The sequence below is a fragment of the Opisthorchis viverrini genome, assembly GCF_000715545.1.
Source record: "Opisthorchis viverrini unplaced genomic scaffold opera_v5_199, whole genome shotgun sequence".
Classification (NCBI taxonomy): domain Eukaryota; kingdom Metazoa; phylum Platyhelminthes; class Trematoda; order Opisthorchiida; family Opisthorchiidae; genus Opisthorchis; species Opisthorchis viverrini.
Genome location: NW_008751857.1, coordinates 946,960 through 958,161, shown reverse-complemented (window position 1 = coordinate 958,161; position 11,202 = coordinate 946,960). Strand labels below are relative to the sequence as shown.

Here is an 11,202-nt window from a genome sequence, read left to right as displayed (position 1 = left end):
TATATATATATATATATATATATATATATATATATCATTCCTGAAGTCAATACCAGCAAGTTCACCGTACTTTTATCTGTCAGACAATTGGTTGCATGCGTACACACAGAATTTCGTTTCACATAAATCGGTCATTTGGGAGTACTTTTGTTTTTGACCATCTTTTGCTGTAGTTGCTCGATGAAAACAGAACAAGCAGTTGAATTAGGGGATCCGATAGAAAAAGCGCAAGCTCCAGGGACTATTCTGTTTTCCGTAGTTTTGAGGTGGTGTTGAGTAGTACACGTGTCAACACTTGGTTATGAAGTACTAAACGTGAATGTGCAATCCCCTAAACTACGACCCCTTCGAGTACATCACCTTTGTAGTGATTCATCCCCTACAGCCGTTAAAAGTCTAAATAGAAAGGTCCTTGAGTAATAGTAGACGTGTAGATAGAAACGATCAATTTTCGTTTCCAAAAAAAGTCATGCAGAGACCCTGAAAAATCGTTTCCCATGGATATGTGCTACTCACGGTTGCATGTGGGCTGGAATACTGCCCACACCTAGACAGGAGGACGATTTAGGTCCCCACATTAAAGCGTTCCGCTCAACAGCCAGACAGTAAGGCAGTGGTGCTCGGCGGAAAATGCAAATACATTACCGTTTCTAAGGAACAAGTCACCATATATCTTCCAACCCTTAACCTGGAGAACCAGAAGACTGTGTTTGTCAGACCTCTAACCATTGACCAACCTGCTATGAGAGACTCTGTGAGTGTCGCGGGGACACCCCCCTAGTATGGCCCAATGGGTGGCCGAGGTGCACAAACCGCCACACCACGGTAAATTCCAATCTCTTTGTGACTATCCTACGGCCTCGGGAGTTTGTAGCTGCATACATCCTCACAAGCGCCACCGAGCTCAGGGTCCGGATGACCCACCCGCATTTTTCAAAGGTGGAAATGAGGTCCTCAGTCAGGGGTTATTTGGTTTGCTTGCCTGCACTTGGGAAAGTAGACCGTCTCAGATAACTAGGGAGTGTCGGTGATAGTGCTAATTTTCAGCTCATGTTGAGCGTGGTAACAATAGGGGGGAGCTTCACCCCGGTTGTAACGGGACTGTTGGCGTCACTTGTGTTTCGTCACCTTATAGTGGCTCGTCAAACAATGACTCGAGAGGAGCAAGAGGGGTTCCGGTCTGGCTGGGGTTGCCTTGACTAAATCTTCACACTCCGTCAGGCGCTAGAACAACACCATACATATAACCCACTATTTCAGTATTCCTGGATTTCCAAGACGCATTCGAATCGGTTGACCGGTCTGCTCTCCTTGACACGTGTGTCCATCAAGTAATGTTCCGGATGTTTGTGAACAAAATACGTTCTTCGTATTCTCAGACTTCTGGACGTGTGAAAGTATACGGACAGCACTCCAAAAGCCTCCGTACACAAAGTGGTGTACGTCAGGAGTGCCGACTCTCTTCATCCTTATTTAATTTCGTGATCGGTGAGATAATGAGACGAGTGCTTGAAGGTTTTCAATACTTCGGCGTGACGTAGATCTTTTCGATCTGGAATATGCAGACGACATTGTCGTCGTGTTCGCAGAGGAGGAGAAGGCGCAGGTGTTTTTGACTGTACTAAACAAATCCATCTCGTGCTACGATATGCACCCCGCACCCATATGGTGTAAGATCGCGCTCCTGGACACGCAGTCACTAAACACGCCACTTGCACTTCAGGGCGAGGCACTCCAAGTTGCGGAGCGTTTTACGTTTCTTTGAAGTTGTATTAGTTCTGACTGTAGTGTGACAGATGAGGTCAGTGCACGAATCTGAGACACCCATGACGTCAAAGTGATATATTCCCGAATCTCATGGGACATGTGTGTCATGCTGTGTACGGGCTGCTTTGTTGTATGGCTGTGAGGCTTGGCCTCTTCGAGCAGCGGAATTGAGACTTCCTCAGGTGTTCGACGACCGTTGTCTTAAGACCATAGCTCGTGTGGGCTAGTGTCGGAGAATCCGCAACGAGACTATTGGAAAGCGAGTTTTCGATTGTGCGACGAGGACTTCCATCGAAGAGTGTATCCAGTACCAGAAGCTATTTGGGCTAGACCATGTATTCCGTATGCCTAACCATCGTTTTCCGAATAGACGGCTGTTTCTCGTGCCCAGTTCAGAGTGGCGGAAGCAGACAGGTGGCTAGTCCTTGAGATGACAAAGGGTATGCAATAGGCTACAGAACGTCTGGCTGTTGTCGATGTCACTCGCCTTCTAGGATGGTGACGGTGTGATCCTGACTGCGTCTTGTCGGAGACGCTACAAAATATGGCTGCTGATCGGTGTCATTGGTGTTCTTGTTGTCGCTTTCTATCCAGATTGCCTGAATGAATGTCTGGCATTTTGAAATGCTTGTAGGAGGCTAGCACTAAGTCCCTTCCCAACCCACCTTTATTCTTTTCTTCCCAACATGGCGAGATGGCTCAGTAGTTAGAGCCGAGTGGGTCCGTGGTTCGAACCCGATGTCTGTATCTCGGCTTCCCCTGTCTAGGCTTGGGCAACTTGGCAGTATCCCAGCCTCCATGCATCCTTCGGGTGGCATGGAAGCTAGGTACCGAAAGGGTGCTACAGCTGAACGATTTTTTCATGGGTGTTCGGCAGCGAAGCACGAGTGTTGAACACTGATGTCGTGCTGCCCATGATCATGATGTTGGTGAGATGTTTTTCACTTAGTGATTCTAGTGTCATCATCGTCATCATCGACAGCATGACATCAGTGTTCAACACCGATGCTTCACTGCCGTACAACCATGACGTATTTGAAAGCCTTATTGTAAAGAAAAGCGTAAAGGTGGGCGGGGGAGGGAATTAGTGCAAGCTTAATACAATCATTCCGATGTTCCTACACCTCCAGACATTCACGCAGGAAATCTGGATAGAAACTGACAACAAGAACGCCACGGACATCGGTTGGCAGCCATATCTTGTAGTGTCTCCAACCAGGCACAGTGCGGATCACGCGGTCCCCATCCTGGAAGGCGAGTAGCACCGATGGCACCCAAGCGTTTCGTGATCTACTTCATACTCCTCTGCCAAGTCAAGGGTTGGCCACCTCTCTGTTTACGCCACTCTGAGTTGGGCATGGAAAACAGCATTCTCTTCGGCAAACGATGGTTCGGCATACGTAACACATGTCCCAACCAACGCTGGACACATTCTTCAATGGAAGTAACCGTTACACAACCGAAAACACGCTTTCTAACTGTCTCATTACGGATTCGCCGACACCAACCCACACGAGCTATGGTTCTGAGACAACGATTGTCGAACTGATTCTAGTGTAACTGCACCGAATTCAGAAACACGGCAGTGCCTTGCACAAGCGAACAGTTCTGGTTCGTTCTACGAGAGATGTTCATCGAATGAGCTAAGCAACCTATTGGTAGTTACCCGCTCTCTGGGTGGACGATTTTTCTCCAGATTTTTCTACCGTCTAGACCGTAACTTGATAGCTGACTTGTTTTAAATGGTACATCAAATTCGACTGATGTCACGTCAAATAGTTCCCAGATATTTCCATTCAATTAACTGTTTCTTGGATTAGGCATCGATGAAGCACTCGAATATGGATCGACAGGTTACTGAAGTGTAAGGTGTGCTGTGTTCAATCGCACACTAAAAATCAACCTTCACGTCTTAGTCGTTCTTTAAGGGATACAAATCGGCACATCTTGTCTTATTGAAATGGACAGATTGAGATAAGATATATGGGGGAAACTCTCAACTGCTCTTGAGTTGGTCGTCTTGTTACAAAACTGCATTGTTTCAGACAAAGCTTCTATCCATAGTGATTATATGCCCCACAAAATTGTTAGCGGAAGCTCGTAAGGTGTATTTTAACCTCAAACACCCATAATTAACAAGACTATTGCATTATTCAGACTTATCCGCCTATCATTTGGAGGCTGCCGTCGTGGGATGACTTCACTGCCGGTTTCTTCTCTGACGCATTTTGTGGCGTTTTTTCCATCCCTTTTCCCAGCCCTGAGGGAGCTCCCTGATTAACTTGTATGCTAACGCGATTTGTGCATTGTTGACTGAAGGTATTCTCAGAGGTGACAAACACCTGAATAGAATAACGTTCTCAGTCACCAGGACTGCGACAAAGTCAATTTCTTCGCATCGTGTTTGTTTCTGGAACTATGTTAGGTCGGAGGTTTTTGTAAGAATGAAAGCCTGCATCAGTGACTTGTGCCCATAAGTATGTATAATATATAATAGCTGGGGACATCACTACTGTTCGCTCTATACGTTTCTGCAATGACCTTTGCATGTTTCAACTCTTTCTTTTTGTTGGGAGGATACCTATATGCTAATTTAGTGGTTTTGAAGACTTGAGGACTCGGATTATCAGTAAGTTCCCTGTTATCTATCGGTTCGCATTAATGCGGAAGAATCGTTGGTGAACAGTGCCTTTCCATCTTCGCAATCTTTTTCTGGTTTTTGTCTGACTGGTCCCTTAAATTTCTCATTTTGTAAATTATGGCGGCGATGGCGAAGGTGGGCGTGCAAATCATCCTGCATGGGTAAAATAATAGTAATCGTTCAGCTGTAACACCCTTTCGGCGCGTAGCTGCTATGACACTTTGAAGTAAGGACGGGAGCTGAGATACTGCCAAGTTTCCCAAGCTTAGACCGGAGCAGTCGAGATGCCCAGTTTGGATCCGAACCATATTTTACATTGAGCTTTTAGGCGGCGTTCGATTCATGCTTATTTTTGCGTCAACGTTCTACATTCTTCCTCCCAATCCTTCAGTCCCACAGGGTGTCGCTGAACGCACGCTCAATTAGTTACACACCCGTCATTGCCTGCTCCTGGTCTATGTCCGATGGTATGCTTTGCTTAGGCTATGGGACGCATCTTCTGGTGGCAGCAGTCAAAGTCGTGGTTCGTGAACATACTCTACGTCGAATCGGTGGTGTTTTAGTTCCAACCTACCAGGTTTTGTATGACCGCGTTTTCAAACCCAAGTACACGTGCGGCTGTATAACAGGTGAGTTACCTCTGTTGCAACTCTTCATACTAAGCGTTGATGAATGAATGCTTCCGGTAATCAGTCCTCTATCCAACAGGATAGCAAAGTCACTCGCGAAATTGGGTGAATTGTCCGCCATACACCGATGCACTCTAGAATCGATGAAACGACTCAGTTTTTTGCGACCGTCGCTCCTGTCGTTTTTGAGGTTTCTCCTTTCGGAGACATGCCGGCTCGGCTGCTTGGGAGTACCCGAGTCCTACGCTGAGAATAGGGTTTCGTGACCTGATAGTGATGGCTCAAATTAGTTAAGATTTCCTTGTGAACCATCTTCGGCTGATTTTCCGGAACCTTTTAGTTGATTTCGAGGTCGGATTTCGCATCCACTAAGCGTGCATAAATTGCAATTAGGACGTTCTTCACAACTTCTATCTACGAACATTCCTATTGGTTTCTCAGGTGTCCATTATACCGATAAACGGGTGTATGTCACAACGATTGATGGATACCTCGCAACTGCTCTTCTTGAAAATCCGGATCAAGGTATGTTTCTAAGGGACTTATCGTTCCAACCGATACTCTACGGTCTCTTGAAGTTTTTGCCAACACTGGATATTTCATTAAATTTTCGATTCATTCAGTCATGCTGCAATCGTTTCCAGCATTGCGGTCCATGTCTTTGTGTGTTACTGTTAGAACGACCATCAGAATTAACTTCGTAAGCCAGTTACCCATTTGGTTGTCCTGCTAACGGATTAAATTTGAGGCCACTTGAGGCCAACCAGGGGACAGATCCAAATAACGCATTATTCTACCCCACTCTACTGGGTTCCTCTCTACTGTGACAAGAGATTTTGCTCATACCTGAGAGCTAATCGTATAATTGAGGAGAGAATAGCCTAGCACCGCGTAGCAGTGTTCTGTTGTAGGTCCCATTGTTACGAGAACGGTCGTTAAATAGACCGAGCACTGAAAACACAAGAATACTAGTCGTAACCAGAGCACCACTACCAGAACCTTGGCATTCAAGTAAGTTCTCTTGAGAAGTATTCACACATCTCTGAATGATGGTGGAATACTGTCCAATCCGGTTATCCATGCGATTCGTCTGGCCCAGTTATTGCAGTGCATCATTCACATTGAATCAGTGAGAGGTCCGGATGCATGCCTCAATACCACAGTAATGTAGGTCAATCACATATGGTCCTTCCCTATAGAGATTCGAAACGTCCTTTTTGAGACCGAATTTCACTTGGCTCCTTTTGGGCACATTTGGAGATTTATACTTCGCCTATATCTTAGCTGTGTTCACGTGCGCAGTAAATGCATCTATGTATACAACTGTGATGCTGTTTGTCCGTATGCTCTTATTGATGTCATGTGCCATACGAATAGGACAGTTGTCTTTTTGGTTTGCGTCCACAGCCTTCGTGCCATGATTGTAAGAGTTGCACGACAGTGTTTACAACTATCACCTGCAGTATGTGGTCAAAACCCTTAATTCCCTCATTTATTCACCAGTCATTTACAAACTGTTAGCTGAAATTGTTATAAATTATTCACATTTAGTGTATGTTAGTGCTTAAGTGACAATTTAATAACCAGTTAAAATCAACAGAGCGGCAAATAAAACTTATCGCTTTGGGGTCTACATCACACACACTACGTGAAGTGAAAGCGGCTATAGAACCAGTTAAAATCAACAGAGCGGCAAATAAAACTTATCGCTTTGGGGTCTACATCACACACACCCTTCTGGTGAGGAATGCACCTTTTTCCTTCTGAACCCATTCCAGCTAAAGACTCGAGGATGTGGCTACGTGAAGTGAAAGCGGCTATAATCAAGCTGGGCGCTGCGGAATCGCGTGCTTCTCACCTGGATCCACGTGATTCTTCACACACGTAGTCAGAGAGCTTGTGAGACATGACCCTCAACTAATCCCAGTGACGTTCATGCTGGTCGGTCCTCCTAGAGGAAGTTTGTCTCTTGTTGTACGCTTGGTTTTCGTTGAATGAGGCGTGTAATTGACGTTGGATCCGAGCAACATTTGGCGTCTTACTCCGATATGGTGCTCAGATTTGTTGCTGTTTTATCTTGTGCTCGATAATCTTCATCAAGGAATTATGATTGCTGGTTGTTGGTCCTGTTGGTTTTCTTCAGTTTTCCTGTTGGATGCCGCCGGTGGTTGAGGAAAATTTATCTGAGAGTAGATACTTTCATCTTTCAAACTTATTTCTTCACAGCTTCGAAAGGCAGTGTTGGGCAGTCTTATCTGCCAGAGCTCTGAGTGACCAATCTATTTTCGACGATTGTGAAACGAGACTGACTGTCTTCACGGAAACCATCGGATTATTTGGTGATGAGTAGCTCCCCAACTAGCTGAATCATTCACACAGAGCTAATTTTCTTCAGTTCCTGTGGATTCTCTAACAAAGAGCAACGGATTTGTCTGCAACTAACTTTCCATACTATGGGAGCAAGCTGTGGTTTGTTCCCGTATACGTGAACCACGAAATGAGTGGACTCCACTGCGTGGACGTTTACCTGTAGCTGCAGGACTAAGCAGCCTTGGTTCCCCGTTTTTTCTTCAGCTGGTGAATCTATCGCATCTTAGTGCTTGGTTATTTCGTTAGTTAAATTAAGTGTTTGTGAATAGTTAGGTCAGTTAGGCTCAACCAAATCATCGGCGGTTCCTTCCAAAGAACGACCCAATGGTATGATAAATTGTTATCTTTTTGGCGTGTTATTCCATATCGCTTTGCTTTCTCCAACTGTCCACACTTCGCTGATGTCTTTCACTGTACCAGCATTCAAGAACCCACTATGATTGAATCCTTCAGCCATTGCTAGGGTGTTTCAATGGAAACAGATGGTAATGTTGGGGTCAGATAAACAGTAACACGAGTGACTTTTCATTATCACAGTCACACACTGACATGTGTGCTATGTCGATCGACGTAGCATACAGTTGGTTCACCGTGACACCTGTCTGACCTCCAGTGTAGATAGCTTTTAGCTTAGTTACTAGTTGTCCGTCACGAAGAGACTGGATGTTGCCGTGGTATCACGGTTTGTGTGCCTCCGCGACCCGTTGAAGTATAATGAAGGGCGTCCTTGCAGAGCTCGCAGAGTTTCTCATACCAGGTCGGTTAGAGGTCTAGCCAACACGGTCTCCGGTCCCTCGAGATTGGGGGTCGGAACATATGCTATAGAGCGGTAATACACCTACATTTCCGTTGCATACCATTGCCTTGTGGTCCGGCTTTTGAGTTAAGGGCTTTGGTTGAGGACCCTAATCGTCCTCTTATCTAGGTGTGGGTACCCTGGCAGTACCTCAGCCCACATACAACCATGAGTTTCACACTTACGACCAGTTCATGTCACATCTGAGACGAATACTTTCTTCTTACCTAGGGGTTTTCCTGTTGTGAACAACACGATTTCTTATGTTGCGCTGGATTTCTTGTCCTATGACGAGGGATTAATGCATTCGTATTCATTTTGCTTCCGATTTCGTTTAATCACTTTTTTTGTCACACGGCACGGTTGTTTTTTCCCGTCATTCCCATGCGGCTGGGTCGCCAACCCCTTCCCATTGGGTAGCAAAATCGATCATAGTAGGATCTATCATTGGCACGGTAAATGGATAAAGCACGGAACAAAGACGAACCTCTCATAAGGCATGGCCGTCTGCGATTAGGCGCGTGTGCATGTCTGGACTGATATAAACGAGGTATTGTGAGGTCGACAGATCGAATTTGATTTTAAACAGCTTCTAGTTGGAATTACGGAAACAATATCAGTTTAGAGCACCGATTGAAAATGTGGCCTAGTTACTGGATCCAGTCTCATCTACATCTTTACCTGCGGATTGCAAACTTCCAACCGATCATCTGCGGAAATCTAACAATATGTTTATTTGTAATGCACTACTCATAAGCTTGCTGAAAATTTACCGATATGTTGTTTCAACCGCCCACTCTACTGACAGCTCAATTCGTGGTAGGATTCCCATGGTTCGATCTTCTTATCGTGCACCTTTCAATCGCCTTTAATTGTACACATTAATTTAGAAAGCCGAACAGATATTTTGTAGTAAGAAGGCGGGTTGTGCACTGAACACTTTCCCGCAGAATTTCTGCTTGCCCACTTCGTAACCTTCGTTCAACAAACAAGGGAGTCATTATTCCGATTAACTTTTTTAATCAACTCATCAATTCCCATCATTCTAGTGGCACCAGAATGGGAAATTCTCTGGTCCTCATCGAGCTGTCGTGACCCCGAACTACTCATGTGGGAATTTCATGGCCTGGCGATGTCTTGCAATGGTGTCAACCTGGCTTTCGTTGAAAAGTAAGTCTTTTTTTGTATACCAACCGAGTATGTAGATAGGTTTTCACACTGAACATAACATTTCCCCTTCAAATCACTTCTGTTTCAAGCCTTATTTTTCCTGCTCGTGTGCGAATTGGCCATATGTTACTGCCAGTTTTAGTGTGTCATTGATAATCCAGCTGTCCTTCAGCAGTGGTGCCACTCTCACGATTCAGGAAGGATATGGAATGCTATCGGGCCATCGATGTATATGATCAAAATAGGGACTGCTTATAGTTATGTTTGCCACGGATACTAGAAATCTCATGACGTACTTGAATATGTTTTTTGGTGCATCATGATGGTTTGGCGTTTTGATGTGTCCCCTACTATTGTAGGGCTTTCCTCCTCCTTTCCCCGGCCGGTTATCTGCCGCCATGGTTCTTTGTTTCGTGCTTAACACCTGAATTTGCTTGCTGGTGTTCTATCCAATGGCTCGGAAAAACTTCGGGCGAAGTGTTGAAAGCACACTACGTTATCTCGAATATAATGCCAACTGGAAGATGAGGTGGCCCTTGAACGTTGTCATAAACGGCAGATTCTTTGGATTTCCCGTTAAAACCAACGTATTTGAAAGTGAATGTGTTTCACAATTTGATACAACCGGTGGGAACTCTTGGACTGTGCCTACCGGATGAGCCCCACACAGGATGAGATCGGTCGGTTGCTGCGGAAGAGCTTTTAACAACCTTATAAATAGCGTGTCATATCAAAATGAGTAACTTCCGTTTTCATACTGTCCATCCACTCGGTTGCACACCGTTCAAGTCGAGAGATCATGTTTGCTTACATAATCCTGCCAGAATACCGCTTGTTCTTCGCTGACACTTGAAAGACGGAGGGTAAACTAAATGTTCTTTTTTGTTATTATTCAAATTCGCTTTTAGGTAAATGCATTACACTAACCTTACCTCAGTCGTTGCACTTACAGTGGTAGCCTACCACGTTGACTCTTGCATCACGGATGACTAACCTAGGATTTGTTGCCGTGACTGGACAACCGTAGCAAGAAACTGTTTCTTTTTAAATGAAGGAACGCTACTCATAAGGTTTCTGAAAAATCTGACAGTCCTCGACCTGTTTCGCCCGTATGGGGTGCACTCCTCGAGTTTTCTTCAACCTCATGTTCTCCTTGAAACCAAATTACGCGAAGTTCACGAAGTACACTTATTTTCACACCAGTTTGGTATTTTTCGCCCGCTGTCCTGATTTCTACACTATTCCTGACATTTTCATTGGCCTATTGATTTTGCCAATATAGTGATCGAGGCGAAACTCGTAGTTGAAGTCTGTTCTTTCCGTGTAGTTTCAATAAGATTGGCTTCAGAATAGCTGCATGGAAAAATGAGTTCGTCATTCACTGTAGTTACCTACTCCTAATGGTAGGCTCGTCAATCCATCGGCGTAGCTAACGTCGAAAATACTTTGTTTAAGTTCTTCGATTGTGTCCACTCCTTGGTGAGTTGATTTAGTTCAGTTGTGATCGATTGACAGGTGTGTAGCGTAAGAAATCGATCGGAAGTTCAACTGCTGACCTAGAAAATTATTTCAACTACGATCTTTATGTTTCTCATGTGCTTTAAATTATTGATTTTGCTTGTATTAAGCTTCGAGGTTTATGAATATTTCCTGGCGTGAACGAACTGCTACACAATCACACACTAATGACGTCACCTCACCAAATCACTCCACTCAGCGAACAGACTAACGGCCAGGAACGCTTCTACTTTCGTCTTCCTGGTGGTGGTGGTCGTAGTTAAAATGTGCCAGCAGTTATTTATTATCCATCTAGGTACTATTGCGCGTCA

General features: G+C 44.8%; 1 protein-coding gene across 1 annotated transcript in view; it reads left to right on the top strand.

Annotated features, from left to right (window-relative positions):
- The window catches only part of T265_14474 (hypothetical protein), a gene marked incomplete at both ends in the record, with an annotated part of 56,883 nt that overhangs the window by 26,222 nt on the left and 19,459 nt on the right, over positions 1 to 11,202 (top strand). The window contains 3 exons of the mRNA XM_009173804.1: positions 4,737 to 5,037; positions 5,479 to 5,562; positions 9,253 to 9,373. Coding sequence (XP_009172068.1) covers positions 4,737 to 5,037; positions 5,479 to 5,562; positions 9,253 to 9,373 — 506 coding nt within the window. The remainder of the gene's footprint in view (positions 1 to 4,736; positions 5,038 to 5,478; positions 5,563 to 9,252; positions 9,374 to 11,202) is intronic.